This window comes from Triticum dicoccoides, chromosome 1A (assembly GCF_002162155.2).
Source record: "Triticum dicoccoides isolate Atlit2015 ecotype Zavitan chromosome 1A, WEW_v2.0, whole genome shotgun sequence".
NCBI classification, from domain to species: Eukaryota; Viridiplantae; Streptophyta; class Magnoliopsida; order Poales; family Poaceae; genus Triticum; species Triticum dicoccoides.
Genome location: NC_041380.1, coordinates 343,398,078 through 343,414,648, shown reverse-complemented (window position 1 = coordinate 343,414,648; position 16,571 = coordinate 343,398,078). Strand labels below are relative to the sequence as shown.

Sequence of the window (16,571 nt, the reverse complement as noted above, 5' to 3'; positions counted from 1 at the left end):
ATATATATATATATATATATATATATATATATATATATATATATATAGGTGTGCTAAAGTGAGCCTGAGCGCAATACGCTTATTCTACGCTCCGGCCTAACAGCGTGCAACCAACCAGAAAACATGCGCGTGGTTAGTGCCTTGGCCTCCAATTTTTCTTCCACCTACTAGTAATCAGCCATGTTGGATATAGTAACTGAATTAATTCGGTTACTGGCTGCAGCAATGGTTCACCGCTCCGCCACAACTTTTTTATTATATGCGTCCTCCTGATTACATATAGTAATCATCCATGGAAAATGTAGTAAAATATTAATTTGGTTACCGTATGCTTGTGATGGTTCATCATCTCACCACAGTTTTGCTTTATTACTTGTCTGCTCCAATCACACATGGTAATCAACCATGTAAAATATAGTAACATAATTTATTGGGTTACTGGTTGCATAAAAGCTATCATTTTATGTCAGAGAATTAAGGAGTGGCGTATGGCATCTCGTAATAGATCTAGTCCGTTACCATATGTGCCAGTTTCTTTTACCGTGCATGAGAGCGAAAGTAGTTTTACTACTGGTTACCATGCAAAACCATGTAAATCATTTGATATGCACGGGAAAGATGTGTGGGCCAGGGGACAGTTAACGAGGAAGGGAGCACTCTGGCAATTGGTCGTAACTGGCTGAACGTTTTTTACTAGAATTAGCAAAGGTATTACGACCAAGTGGAAGAGGAACTGGGTTGCTTGGTCAGACATGCGCGCCGTTTCCTGGCCGGAGCGTAGAATTAGGATTCTGCGCTCAGGCTTAGTTTAGCGCAGCCGTATATATATATATATATATATACATATATATATACATATATATATATATATATATATATATATATATATATATATATATATATATGCACAGTGCACGATCAATCACCTGCGACCGGAGATGGTCCCGGATCAGCGGGGACGCGGACTCCGGCGTCGAGCGTCGTCGGTCGGGGAGGCGTCCAGCGGAAGATGGACTCGCTCCAGAGGAAGATTGCTGGCGGCGGAGAACACTGGCCCGGCGCAGTCAGTCGAAGATTCTCGAGGCGATCGGCGGAGGGCGGAGGGTTTCAGTGCGAGGAAGAAGCGGGCGGCAGCGGGCAGCGAAAGGGTGCTGTCCGCGGAGGAAGTCGCCTTAGCCGCCCGGCCGCTCCCTCCCCATGGAGCCTCCCTTCCCCAAATCTGGCCAACATGATGACGTGGTGGCTTGGAGTGAAGATCTCATGAAGCTCGGAGATGAAGGTGACCTCCATTAACATTCTCTTACTTGTTGCTCGCAGCAACTAAGCACAATACTTTTAATTTGTACCTTGTTGCTAAAGCCATCCTGCTAACTAGTGTTAACTTTCCGTTTTTTTTCATTCTTAAGATACTAGCCTTCTGACCCTTAGAGCGGTCAGGGGCACTAAATCCGTGAAATCTGCAATGAGCTTGGATGATAGAGACATGATCCTGGATGTGGCCTGCTCTGTTGTGAATGTATCAGCCACCGAGCCTGGTAAATTCGAGAAAATCATTAGTGTGATTCTTCCGACTGATTCTTCCTAGCCCCTGATAATACCCATCTCCTTGTTTGCAGATGGAAATGTGGTTGTATACTGCACTGGCATCATCACCGAGTATGATGAGGTTGGTAAGTGCGCAAAAATCTTGTCTTCTTCTAGCATCATGTGAAGCGAGGAGGGCGAGCTGCGTGACCCAAATCAGAAGGTAGCAAATTGCACCTCTTGTTTCATTCATTTAATTGTTTTTCTCCTTCCTATGTCCTGTTGTAAACCAAATCATTCAGTTCTACCCTACAGATCAGAGGAGCTCACGTTTTAGTTTCTTAGTATGGTAACCATGTGCTACTAGTACATAGCAATAGTGGAATATGTAAAGATATATATTGATCTAAAGGCAATTCCGTTTCTCGAACATGAGTATCAAAGGTATTTCTGTTTCTCGAACATGAGCATCAAGCATGGCTTTTGTCCGCCTCATGGTAACTACCGGCGTCTCATCCTCCCCTCCCTCCCCTCCCGCGACGCTCCCGCGAGCGCCGGGGGGGAAACCCTAGCTCCGGCCCGCGCCCTCCTCCTCGCGCTTCCCTCCCCTCGCCGCCGCCCCGACGTGCTGGTAGGCTAAGCCCTGCCAGCGCGGGCGGCGGCGGGGTGTTCCTCCTTCCCCCACCCGGGCCGACGATCGCGGGATCCAAGATCGGGTGGCGGCGCAACGCTTTCCTCGAGGCACGGCGGCGCGGCAGCAGCAGCAGGCGGCGGAGACGCGGGCTGCGGGTGGCGGTGTGAAGGGGCTGAGGCGTGGTGGGGCGCGGTGGGCTCCGGCGGCGTTGACCCTATCGGCATGCGGCCAGATCTGGGCCCAGGCGGCGCGGGCCAGGAGCAGGGTGGGCTGCGGGCGTCCGCCTCTGCCGTGGCCATGGCTGGTAGGGGCGGAGGCGCAGCGGCGGTTGCAGGTGGGCGGGCTGCTCGGTTTCCAGGCGTCCCGCCGGCTGGACGGCGACGGCGACGCAGTTGGACTCCCCGGTGAACTTCCTCGGGGGTGGGCGGCGGTCCTGGTGGGAACTCCTTGCCGGTGGTTGGGGCTGTGTTGGTGGCCTTGCGCGGCTCTGCGCTGGGCGCCGAGGCGGGGCGGCACAGGGGTGTGTCCGGGGGGAGGGATTTGGCTGGAGGGATGGGCGGCGCCGACGTGCTCGGGCCCCTGTCACCGGCACAGGGGTGTGCCGGTCTGGATGCGTCCGCTCCCCCACCTCCCCCTTTCCCCGGCCGCGTGCGGGCGGCTGTAGCGCCGGCGATATTCAAGGCGGGACACATTCTGCGGCTCGTCGGTCTGCTGTGTCCCCTTGGTCCAAAGTTGATCCTTTTGGATGATCTTGGGGGTGTTTGGATGTTGGGCGGCGGCCCTGGCGGCGGGAGGAGTGGCGTTCGTGGACGGAACCTATGTCTCGGGTGTGGGCGGGCAACCATGGCCTTGCGGGGGGCTTGGTTGCGGCTGGTTGGCAGAGCGAGGGTATGTCAGAGGGGTGCGAGCGCCGGAGTTCATCACTTGCCCAGTCCTTGTACTGGCCGACGGCGGCGGCGGCCGTGGTCGTCATATCCTTCATGAAGGTGCCGTGGCGGTGCTCCTACCCCTCGCATGTGACTCCGGGTGAAAACTTGATCTACGGATCGGACGGTGGCGGCTATCCATGGGCGTCCCCTTCTAGGAGGCACCGACTTGGAGTCCCTGCTCTGTCATGACCGTATCCCCCTCCTCGTTTCTTCGTGGAGGTCTCCGTCCTCTTCAAGCGGTTATCCTTCGTCATTTTTAGTTAGCTTGGTTGGCGGTGGCATTGGGGGTTGGTGCTCGACACCTTTGTATCATGTCTTGGGTGTGTGTGTTGTGTGCGGTGGTGGTGTGCAATGTATCGGTCTGTCCGGATGTTGTGATGATGTTGGCTTTATAATATAAAGCGGGGGGAAACCCTTTTTCGGCAACTACCGGCGTCTTGCTCTCACTTCTTCTCTACAACCACATCTTCTTCTATGTCACCTCTATGCCGCCGCATCGCTCCTCTCTAAGTCGCTTCTAATTGTATGTTGTCATCTTCTTTAAACTCAGTGAATCACATGCGTTGTTGCTGACTCATTACACGCCTCACCTTCATATGCTAAGCAAGACGTAGACATTCAGCATTCATCTCCCGCAATCGACAGCAGCATCAACAGGTTTTCACGTGGTGACTTTGCTTCTGACGCCACTACACAAGCAGCCATTGCCCATTGCGAGAGGCTTGAGCTCCAGCAGGTGTTGGCATCGCCTTATACCTTTTAAACAGGCCCCTAAACATGGAAGATGTCATAGTTCACATTGGATTAGTGACTATGGATTCTCTGATATCTTTCTGGATTTAAGCCTTATCACTGCACAAAATTATAGGGAGAAGCCTATATTTAGATTTTGAGAACTTAAACATCATAGGTTGAAATTTTTGACATCCTGGAAATAGCAGTTTGTACCTTGTTTCAGATGTATAGTTCCAGTGCTTTCTGGTCCTTCAGATCTCAGTTTTTTACTCACCCAACTGTCTAACATAGAGAACTTGATAATTTTATTACACTGGCATCCAGATATATATGTTTAAGTTTCGAATGGAAATGACTTTGCTATTTAGACTTTACTCACTTCTATGGAAATGTTTTTCGAAACACCTCTTGGCTATTAACTAATTTCACAAGCACCTCCTTTTTTGCACAAAAGCAGCTCCTAGCAGTAGCCTGAAAGCTTCCTCGCTTTTGGATCCAACATCCTTCACAGAAATATTTTTCTGGCTGCATCATAAGTAGCACAATACTTATATATTCAGAAACATCCATAGGATGAACCAACAACACCATGAGATAGGTACAGTACTAATATCGGAAACATCCATAGGATGAACGAAGGACAACATGAGATTGGTGTGTGCACAAAATAAAGGTAAATGCACGACTTTTAAGCCACAATATTTACTCATGCGACAATTAGAAATAACATAATTCGCCGTGTTTTCTGATATGTGAACTCTACTCTAGCATATGGTCAAAATATCATACAAAACTTGCAGTAAATTCTCTGAATCAACTCGCATAGCAGGATCAGTTTCTGAAGAAAGCAAATCAGGATTTCCGAAAATTTTAAGGACATGATTCAAGACCCATGCTGCGGTTCCTAACAAACTACTTAACAAGACAATATTTTATTACAATCTCTGTCACATCAAGCATCAAACATATTAGCTCCAAGTTCCTTCCTAAGCATAGCATATATTTTCCATACACAGCTAAATAACGTGCTGCTTAGCATTTCCAAGGATACACAAGGTGATAGTTGATATACCATCACAAGAGTGCAGACACGAATAAAAGGAAGGCATCATGTAACATCCAAGAAAAAAGATGCCTTATATGAAAATTCAAGGCTCCCAATACAAAGAGGTGGCTCTCAAATGATTTTTTCTTTGTTGTTTGTTATGAAGTTTAGTTTAAGTAACAATATTACTGTGTCTTATCTAATGAGAATTACTTCTTTTAGGTATCAGTTAACCTGTCAAATGACACTGTTGTGGAGGCACGCGTGTTGTTTTTTAATGACCATTATGGCGTTTCTTTTCTGGATATCAACACGGAGTTTCCTTTGGTGCCGGCTACTTTGGGCTCTAAACCATACTATGGACAAAATGTGTTTGTCTTAGATAGAGATGATGACCATGAGGTCACGGGTTCAAGTCCTGGAAACAGCCTCTTACAGAAATGTAGGGAAAGGCTGCGTACAATAGACCCAAAGTGGTCGGACCCTTCCCCAGACCCTGCGCAAGCGGGAGCTACATGCACTGGGGCTGCCCCTTAGAGATGATGAGTATGCTTTGGTTGTTAGCCACGGTTCGATTCTGTATTTGGAGAAACCTTTATTTGAAAGGAACTACTACATGTTTGCCAGCTATAATAGCTCTTTGGTAAAAAAAATGTATTCTGATGTTTCGTATGCTTGTTATATCATGCTGAACTCATGTTTAACCTTGTTCTATTTTTAATGCAGACTTGCATATGTGGGCCGGTAATTGACAATAATGGCGAGGTTATAGGGCTGATTACCTCACATCTCCCACAATCAGCCATTTTATCTTTCTCCATAGCGAAAAAGTGCATCCAGATGTGGAATAAATTTGGGTATGTTCCTATATTTTATCGTTTATAACAAAACTATATCAAGGAGACTTTTAGTTAATGACTATTCCCATCCAGAATTATTTGGCTCTAGAATATCGATTAGTCTGTGGAACTGGCTTAATAGAGGTCCAGCAAGGAATCGTCCCCTGAGTCTTGGTTGGACTTATCGTCTAGAATAGGGAGACTCTGAATCTGTTTGAATTATTTGGTAGTCCTAGCAACCATGAATACCATAAGCATATTTGCCCATTTGACTAGGACATTAATAGGCTAGATACCTACTACAATTTGTGCAATATTGACCAGACATCTGTGCAAGACTGGGATCCAACTAATTCTAAGCCTATTGCCTAAGACTAGCACAAAACTATTGGTCCGACTGTAACGCCCCGAGACCGATGTGCCAGGTGTCTTCCAGTTATTCGTTGTCGTTGCCGTGTCATGTGCTTACGTGTTGCATCTTGTCATGTCATCATGTGCATTGCATCATCATGTTTTCAAAACTTGCATCCGTCCGGGTTTCCCCAGTGCTATCTGTTGTCCGTTCTGAGCCCACACACACTTGCACGCGCCCGCGGCATGTCCGAAATATTATTTTATAAGTGGCCGGAAAATGTTTTCAGAATGGGATGAAAGTTGGCGTGCGGTGTTTTTATGTTGTAGGTAGGCCGCCTGTCAATTATGTTTTTATGTTGTAGGTAGGCCTCTTGTCAATTTTCGTCGCATTCGGAGTTCGTTTGATGCCCCAACGATTAACTATAGCGGCAGTATAGCCGGTCTAACGTCGGACGTTTTTCGGTCTTCGAGAAACTGCTGCCGGGTCTCTCTCTCTTCTCTTCTCTCAGCTCGAGCCTTTCTGCACAGCCCACTAGCCCACCTATCTAGCCCCCCACCTACCTCTAGCCGCCTCCCACCTCCATTTCCGCGCCGCACCACCCCTACCTCGCCACTTGGCGCCGCCTGTGCGGCCAGCGCCGCCGCAGCCGCCGCCCTCCACCACCAGGAAGCCGCCATGTCGCCCCTGGCCTCCCACCTCCCGCGGCCCTGCCAGGCCCGAGAGGGGCCCGCGGAGCCCATATGCCGCGCGCGCCCGGCCTCTCGCAACATCCTCGATCCCGACCTGGATCGAGGGAGTCTACCCCCGCCGCACCATCTCCTCGCTGCCGGAGCCCGATCCCGAGCATGCTCGTCGCCGGCCGCCTTGAACCCAGGTCACGCCGCCGTCGCCTTTTCCTTTCCTCCCCGTCTCTCTTTCTCTCCCTAACCCCTCTGCTCTCCTCCTTGGTCAGCGCCGCCACCATGGCGCCTAACCCTCGCCCTCGCCGGGAATGGGTCCCCGGAGCCCGATCCGGCCTCCACCACTCCAGATCCGTCGTCCCCGTCGATCCCCTACCTCTCGCCGCCCGCCATCGCCATGGATCGCCGCTGGCGCCCCTGCCATGGCCTCGCTCGACCTCCTGTTGAGGGAGATGACGAGCACCCGCCTTCACCTGACGTGGGCCGCATCCTGCGCGAGGCCCAGCGCCAGCCCCTCCTCTCTGCTGGGCCGCCGTGCCAGATCCGGCCCAGCCCCGCAGCCCCAAGCCGGCCTCCTCCCCACCGAATCAGGCCAAGCCCATGGGTGAGCCACCCCCCAGTGCCCCCCTGTTGTTTTTTCCCTTCCTGCTGTGGGCTTGCCCCAGATTCGGCCCGATATGTTTTTTTTCGGGTTCTGCGAATTTGTCTATTATTCCGGAGATTGCTGTTTTACAGATTAGTCCCCCTAGTTCATGCATTTAATAACTCACTAACCGTGCATCGGATTAAAATGTTTTATATATGAAACTTGCTCAGAGTTTTGTGTAGATTAATAATATCCAACTTTCAGCTATGTTTAAAATAATTAAAATGTTGTTTGCATTAATTTGCTCCTATGCCATGCTAAAATGTTTTAACTCATAACTAAATAACCGTAGCTCCGAATCTAACAAACTTTATATGTAAATGGGGTAGAATTTTTCCTAGTTTAACATGGTGGCATCATCTTGCATGTTTAATAGCTCTAAAATTTGGTTTAGGGCAGAACAGTATCAAACCTTAAATTATGCATATGAGGATTTTCCGGAATTGTTGTTCGTTGCTTCCGGCCTCATTTAAACTTGCCTAGATGGGTAGTTTTGTTGTGCTTCGCCTCTTGCCATGTTAATCAACATTTAATATTGTTGGGGTACATAAACGAGAGAGAACTAAATAATTGATGTGGTGTTTTGTCAATATGCATCCCGATGCATATTGAGCTCCACTTAATTTGTAGGATTGCTTGTGCACTTTGCCATGCCATGCATACTTAAACCGGACATGCATCATACTTGATTGTGCATCATGCCATGTTTATGTGGTGGTTGTTTACTATGTGGTGTGCTTCTTTTCCGGTGTTTGCTCCTTCGGGTTGGTTCCATGAACATCGCGTTTGTGAGGGTCCGTTCGACTACGACCGTTTGTCTTCTTCACGGACTCGTTCTTCTTCCTTGCGGGATTTCAGGCAAGATGATCATACCCTCGAAATCACTACTATCTTTGCTATGCTAGTTTGCTCGCTCTTTTGCTATGCCATTGCTACGATGCCTATCACTTGCTTGCAAGCCTCCCAAATTGCCATGTCAAACCTCTAACCCACCATTGTCCTAGCAAACCATTGATTGGCTATGTTACCGCTTTGCTCAGCCCCTCTTATAGCGTTGTTAGTTGCAGGTGAAGATTGAAGTTTGTTCCTTGTTGGAACATGGAGATGTCGTTCCTTGTTGGGACATATTTACTTGTTGGGATATCACTATATATCTTATTTAATTAATGCATCTATATATTTGGTAAAGGGTGGAAGGCTCGGCCTTATGCCTGGTGTTTTGTTCCACTCTTGCCGCCCTAGTTTCCATCATATCGGTGTTATGTTCCCGGATTTGCGTCCCTTACGCGGTTGGGCTATAATGGGAACCCCTTGACAATTCGCCTTAAGTAAAGCTCTTCCAGCAATGCCCAACATTGGTTTTACCATTCGCCACCTAGCCTTTTCTTTCCCTTGGGTCGGCCAGCCCGAGGGTCATCTTTATTTTAACCCCCCCGGGCCAGTGCTCCTCTGAGTGTTGGTCCGAACTGAGCTGCCTGCGGGGCTACCTCGGGGAAACTTGAGGGTTGGTTTTACTCGTAGCTAGTCTCATCTGAGTGTGCCCTGAGAAAGAGATATGTGCAGCTCCTATCGGGATTTGTCGGCACATTCGGGCGGTGTTGCTGGTTTAGTTTTACCCTGTCGAAATGTCTTGTTGTATTGGGATACCGAGTCTGATCGGAATGTCTCGGGTGGAGGTCTATTCCTTCGTTGACCGTGAGAGCTTGTCATGTGCTAAGTTGGGACACCCCTGCAGGGATTTGAACTTTCAAAAGCCGTGCCCGCGGTTATGGGCAGATGGGAATTTGTTAATGTCCGGTTGTAGATAACTTGAACCTTAACTTAATTAAAATGAATCATCAGCGTGTGTAACCGTGATGGTCTCTTTCCGGCGGAGTCCGGGAAGTGAACACGGTTGTTGGAGTTATGCTTGACGTAGGTTGCTATAGGATCACTTCTTGATCATACTTTTATCGACCGTGCTTTGCCTTCTCTTCTCGCTCTCATTTGCGTATGTTAGCCACCATATATGCTAGTCGCTTGCTGCAGCTCCACCTCATACCTTTTACCTTATCCATAAGCTTAAATAGTCTTGATCGCGAGGGTGTGAGATTGCTGAGTCCCCGTGGCTCACAGATACTTCCAAAACCAGCTTGCAGGTGCCGATGAGTCCGTGTAGATGATGCAACCAAGCTCAGGAGGAGCTCGATGAAGATCTTGTCCTTTGTGTTGTTTCGCTCTAGTTGATTAGTAGTGGAGCCCAGTTGGGGTCGATCGGGGACCTTTTGTCGCAGTTGGGGTTCTTCTTTTATTTTGGTTCCGTAGTCGGACCATGAGTGTATTTGATTGGTGTAATGTTTATTCATGTAATTGTGTGAAGTGGCGATTGTAAGCCAACTATGTATCTCTTTCCCTTATGTATTACATGGGTTGTGTGAAGATTACCTCACTTGCGACATATGCCTTCAATGCGATTATGTCTCTAAGTCGTGCCTCGACACGTGGGAGCTATAGTCGCATCGAGGGTGTTACAAGTTGGTAATCAGAGCCTTCCCCGATCTTAGGAGCCCCATTGCTTGATCGTTTTTAGCGGCCGAGTTGTGTCTAGAAAAATGTTTTGAGTCTTTTAGGAATTATATATCGGAGAGTTTAGGAATTCTTTTTACTTCTCAGTCTCCTCATCGCTCTGGTAAGGCATTCTGACGTAGAGTTTTGACTCTTCTCTTCTTAAATTTCACTAATTTTTTTTTAGGATCACGTGGGTATCTTGGAATCGTTCTGATGGTTTTATGATGAGAACATTGTCTTGGTGCCTCCTGTCAGGGGTTTAGTGGAAGTGTCCCGGGGAGTTGAGCTCTGAGGTGTTGTCGTCATAATTTTATCGTTGCAGTTCTGGAATACCTGAGTTTAGTACGCCGACATCGAAAATCTCTTTTATGCAGTTCGTTGGTGAGATAACCTCGACGCCACCCAGTACTGGGGCGGGAGTTCGGGAGTATCGCCATAACTTGTATAACGGATGCTTTTCGAAGGTTGAGGTAGATGATTTCCGAAGGTTTCTTGGTTATGTGTTGAAGGATGGATACAGCTGGATGTAGGATTTGCTAGTTTGGGTGAGATATTATGCTTCCCCTGTATCCCCAACACCTGATTGCATAACCCGAAAATTTCGGGAGTTTCATAGGTGGGAATTCAAGTAGCTCTTAGGATATCTTTCCGACAGATGTATGATTTGAAATTGGGGTTCAACGTCTAGTGGTCCGCCTATTCACGGTCGGCTTTACAGTGGTCTCGTTGTGTCTTAAAGAGTCCTTGGCTATGCCGACTCGGGGACGCTTCATAGGTCATGTGCACTGCCTTGTACATGATGGTGCTGTACGATCGAGCCCGTGTAGGCCCCACCACGAAAACTTCGGACGAAATCTCTATCATATGTTTGTTCTGGCTCATTCTGCAAGCTAACCCTTTGTTTTGTTTTGAGTTGTGGTATTCGAGTTGCTTCGATGTCAAATGTAGATTCCATACCTTCCCCAAATGGTGTTCTCATACTTCGATTTGTATACTAATCATTCTGGATAATCGAGATTGTCTTGCCAATCCTTTTCAACCGGTGTGTCTCTTTTCAAGTGGATCCGATCATTTCAACATCAGCAAGATCAGTTATCATTTCTTCTCAATGGTGTTCGTTTCGTTCTCAACGGTGTTTTCCCACCCTTCCACCCTTGTTTTCTTGAAGGATTCAGAATTATTGATCAAGTATCCATCTTATTGATGTGAAGTCTCTCCATTCTTTTCCTTCAATGTTCTTATCCGGTGATTCTCATGAAGTTTCTAACGGAGCTTCAAGTTCGTCATTCTTCTTTCTTTCCTTCTCCGGTGGATTCAAGTCAAGATTTGTCGATTATATCCCCTTTTCTCGTTTCAAATACCTTCTCTTGACGGTGCTCCTCATATTCATTCATTTCTCGCTATTCAATTGTTCCTGAATGCTCAAGATATCTCGAAGATTCATGTTTTCACTATGCATTCGTTCAAGATCTTTCGAGGATGTTCTCTCATTCAAGTCTTTTATTTCAACCGGTGCATTATCTCTCTTCAAATCGTTCAACGGTGTTTCTTTTGAGTGGGCCCTAACCCACATGTCTTTTTCCAGGATCTTACCTGACTCTTCTTATTTTCCCGGCGTTACTCTCAAATTCTTTTCCAAGTTTGACGTAAGAATGAGTTATCATCAGTCAAATGCCTTTCTCCTTGATCTTTCAAATTCTTTTCATCGTTGGTTAAACTTTTCCATTTTTCATTCCGGTGTGCCTCAGTAATTCTTGGTGGTGTTTCTCGTCGTCATTTGAAGACCGAAGAAGAGTTTTACCTCCATATCTTATCCGTTCTCTCAGAGATTCGTGGTTCTAATTCGAGGCCATCCTCTCATAGTTGTTTAATTGCGAGAATTCTTTTATCCATCCGGAGCAATTCAGGAGCCTTTTCAATTTGATTATCCGGAGTCCATCATTTCAGAAGACTTGCTCATTCTCAGCTTTCAGCTCTCGTTCCCCAAATCTCACCGGTGCATCATTCAATATTCTCTAATCAGCTCATGATCTTTTGTTCTCGTGGATCTAATTTCCATCAAGTATTTTCATTCGTTCTCTAATTCCTTTCCGGTGATTTATCCCTTTACTTCGTTCTTTGCCAATGCTTACGGTGGTTCGTTCAAGATTTTTCTTCTTTCTTATCATATCAATTCATTCGTTGCTTCAATCCTACCGGTGGTCCATTGAGTTTATGTTATATCTCTCTTAATCTTTCTACGAGAATAAGTAGTATGCCAATTCCATTGCTTGTCATCAATTTTAAATTGGTGAAGGATACGCATAATGTAGTTCTTATTCTTGTTTCATCGAGTTTATTCAATTCCTGTTTTCCGGAGTGGTTCATCATATTTATTCTTGATCTCAATTGTTCATCTTATCTTTTCCCGGAGTTCCTACCTCTCGCAATTATATCACCACGGAGGTTCATCTAAATCATTACAAGGTTTCACCTTGTGTTTGCAACTTCTCTCTCTTTTCGTTATCTTTTGTTTACCGGAGTCCTTCATAAAGGTTCTACATGATGGTTCATCAAGGATTTAATTTCTTCTCGAAGTGTTCATCAATATTCTGTTCAGGGGAACACAAGCTTTCATCATCTTCCATTCCAAAATGCAATTCTTTCACGCATATCTTTTGAGGTGGTGTTATGTCATTCTTGATAATTTTCCCTTCGTGCTTTGTGTTTCACAAGTTACCAAGATGAGGTATTTTAAATCCACCAATCTCGTCATTGGAGTTACCTTGGGTTATATTTCACCTAAAGCTTTCCCTAAGGATTGTTGCTATTATGGTGCTCATAGATGACCCAAGTTCTTCTTTTATCCTCCCGGTGATATAACTTTCTCGTCTCCTTGTTCTTATCAATCCAATTCTTTTCCCGTGAGTGGCAGGTTTTTCACCTCATAATTTGAGAGGTATTCCTTAAGACCATATCAAGCTTATTATTTTTCGATGTGGGTTTTCACAACAACTCCGTTAAACCCTTCTCCTAAAAATGCCTTTTCAAGCTCTTTTGTAGTAGAAGTTGGCATTGTCTTCTATATTCGTTTGTCTCAATTATCTTTATTCTATTCTTTATCCTGGAGGTCTACTGATGTTGCTCTTCTCAACCCATCATCTCGTTTGCCTAAGATCATGTTCTTTTCATGCCTATCCTTTTAACCGGAGTGTTGTGTCCTCTTTTCAAGTATCCTCTCATCTTGTCAAGTTCAATTCCTTCCATTTACAGGCGGAGTGCTGTCCAAATTATATCACTCTTATTCCTTCCCTATCTTGCTTAATCGGAGTATTGTGCCCCTTTGTTCAAGTTCTTTTCGCCTTATCAAGCCTTGCATCTCTTTTCAACCGGAGTGCTGCCCAAAGTTGTTCTTCCTTGTTCTTTTTCCCTAACGGAGTGTTTTTCAACTTCGTTCATCTCCGTTGCTTTCTTTCTGTCTTTTGTTCAAACTTTCAAGGTTCTTGGATTCACTCGTTTGTCAAAGAAGCAATTTGTTTTACCTCTTCTCTTATCTCTTCTGCTTTTCCTCCGGTGCCATTCTAGATCTCGGGACGAGATCCTCTCGTAGTGGTGGAGTGTTGTAACGCCCTGAGACCGATGTGCCAGGTGTCTTCCAGTTATTCGTTGTCGTTGCCGTGTCATGTGCTTGCGTGTTGCATCTTGTCATGTCATCATGTGCATTGCATCAGCATGTTTTTAAAACTTGCATCCGTCCGGGTTTCCCCAGTGCCATCCATTGTCCGTTCTGAGCCCACACACACTTGCACGCGCCCGCGGCATGTCCGAAATATTATTTTATAAGTGGCTGGGAAATGTTTTCAGAATGGGATGAAAGTTGGCGTGCGGTGTTTTTATGTTGTAGGTAGGCCGCCTGTCAATTTTCGTCGCATTCGGAGTTCGTTTGACGCCCCAACGATTAACTATAGCGGCAGTATAGCCGGTCTAACGTCGGACGTTTTTCGGTCTTCGAGAAACTGCTGCCGGGTCTCTCTCTCTTCTCTTCTCTCAGCTCGAGCCTTTCTGCACAGCCCACTAGCCCACCTATCTAAACCCCCCCTCCGTTCTGGTCCGTCAGATCGCGATCGGAGGCTCCGGAACGGACAAAAATCCCCCTAACCTAGCCCCCTTGTCTATATATAGACCTTCCCCTTCCATTTATGGGCATCCCTAGCCCCCACCTACCTCTAGCCGCCTCCCACCTCCATTTCCGCACCGCACCACCCCTACCTCGCCACTTGGCGCCGCCTGTGCGGCCAGCGCCGCCGCAGCCGCCGCCCTCCACCACCAGGAAGCCGCCACGTCGCCCCTGGCCTCCTCCCACCTCCCGCGGCTCTGCCAGGCCCGAGAGGGGCCCGCGGAGCCCATCTGCCGCGCGCGCCCGGCCTCCCGCAGCCTCCTCGATCCCGACCTGGATCGAGGGAGTCTACCCCCGCCGCACCATCTCCTCGCTGCCGGAGCCCGATCCCGAGCATGCTTGTCGCCGGCCGCCTTGAACCCAGGTCACGCCGCCGTCACCTTTTCCTTTCCTCCCCGTCTCTCTTTCTCTCCCTAACCCCTCTGCTCTCCTCCTTGGTCAGCGCCGCCACCATGGCACCTAACCCTCGCCCTCGCCGGGAATGGGTCCCCGGAGCCCGATCCGGCCTCCACCACTCCAGATCCGTCGTCCCCATCGATCCCCTGCCTCTCGCCGCCCGCCATCGCCATGGATCGCCGCTGGCGCCCCTGCCATGGCCTCGCTCGACCTCCTGTTGAGGGAGATGACGAGCGCCCGCCTCCACCTGACGTGGGCCGCGTCCTGCGCGAGGCCCAGCGCCAGCCCCTCCTCTCTGCTGGGCCGCCGTGCCAGATCCGGCCCAGCCCCGCAGCCCCAAGCCGGCCTCCTCCCCACCGAAACAGGCCAAGCCCATGGGTGAGCCACCCCCCAGCGCCCCCCTGTTGTTTTTTCCCTTCCTGCTGGGGCTTGCCCCAGATTCGGCCCTATATGTTTCTTTTTCGGGTTCTGCGAATTTGTCTATTATTGCGGAGATTGCTGTTTTACAGATTAGGCCCCCTAGTTCATGCATTTAATAACTCACTAACCGTGCATCGGATTAAAATGTTTTATATATGAAACTTGCTCAGAATTTTGTGTAGATTAATAATATCCAACTTTCAGCTATGTTTAAAATAATTAAAATGTTGTTTGCATTAATTTGCTCCTATGCCATGCTAAAATGTTTTAACTCATAACTAAATAACCGTAGCTCCGAATCTAACAAACTTTATATGTAAATGGGGTAGAATTTTGCCTAGTTTAACATGGTGGCATCATCTTGCATGTTTAATAGCTCTAAAATTTGGTTTAGGGCAGAACAGTATCAAACCTTAAATTATGCATATGAGGATTTTCCGGAATTGTTGTTCGTTGCTTCCGACCTCATTTAAACTTGCCTAGATGGGTAGTTTTGTTGTGCTTCGCCTCTTGCCATGTTAATCAACATTTAATATTGTTGGGGTACATAAACGAGAGAGAACTAAATAATTGATGTGGTGTTTTGTCAATATGCATCCCGATGCATTTTGAGCTCCACTTAATTTGTAGGATTGCTTGTGCACTTTGCCATGCCATGCATACTTAAACCGGACATGCATCATACTTGATTGTGCATCATGCCATGTTCATGTGGTGGTTGTTTACTATGTGGTGTGCTTCTTTTCCGGTGTTTGCTCCTTCGGGTTGGTTCCGTGAACATCGCGTTTGTGAGGATCCGTTCAACTACGACCGTTTGTCTTCTTCACGGACTCGTTTTTCTTCCTTTCGGGATTTCAGGCAAGATGATCATACCCTCGAAATCACTACTATCTTTGCTATGCTAGTTTGCTCGCTCTTTTGCTATGCCATTGCTACGATGCCTATCACTTGCTTGCAAGCCTCCCAAATTGCCATGTCAAACCTCTAACCCACCATTGTCCTAGCAAACCGTTGATTGGCTATGTTACCGCTTTGCTCAGCCCCTCTTATAGCGTTGTTAGTTGCAGGTGAAGATTGAAGTTTGTTCCTTGTTGGAACATGGAGATGTCGTTCCTTGTTGGGACATATTTACTTGTTGGGATATCACTATATATCTTATTTAATTAATGCATCTATATATTTGGTAAAGGGTGGAAGGCTCGGCCTTATGCCTGGTGTTTTGTTCCACTCTTGCCGCCCTAGTTTCCATCATATCGGTGTTATGTTCCCGGATTTGCGTCCCTTACGCGGTTGGGCTATAATGGGAACCCCTTGACAATTCGCCTTAAGTAAAGCTCTTCCAGCAATGCCCAACATTGGTTTTACCATTCGCCACCTAGCCTTTTCTTTCCCTTGGGTCGGCCAGCCCGAGGGTCATCTTTATTTTAACCCCCCCGGGCCAGTGCTCCTCTGAGTGTTGGTCCGAACTGAGCTGCCTGCGGGGCTACCTCGGGGAAACTTGAGGGTTGGTTTTACTCGTAGCTAGTCTCATCTGAGTGTGCCCTGAGAAAGAGATATGTGCAGCTCCTATCGGGATTTGTCGGCACATTCGGGCGGTGTTGCTGGTTTAGTTTTACCCTGTCGAAATGTCTTGTTGTATTGGGATACCGAGTCTGATCGGAATGT

General features: G+C 47.4%; 1 protein-coding gene across 1 annotated transcript; it reads left to right on the top strand.

The window, feature by feature from the left end:
• Positions 1 to 954: 954 nt before the first annotated feature.
• LOC119271927 lies at positions 955 to 6,167 on the top strand. Its single transcript, XM_037553564.1, has 4 exons — positions 955 to 1,279; positions 1,407 to 1,535; positions 1,617 to 1,747; positions 5,594 to 6,167. The coding sequence occupies exons 1-3, from the start codon at positions 1,198 to 1,200 to the stop codon at positions 1,709 to 1,711; spliced, it is 306 nt and encodes a 101-aa protein (XP_037409461.1). The 5' UTR covers positions 955 to 1,197; the 3' UTR covers positions 1,712 to 1,747; positions 5,594 to 6,167.
• The last annotated feature ends 10,404 nt before the right edge of the window (positions 6,168 to 16,571 follow it).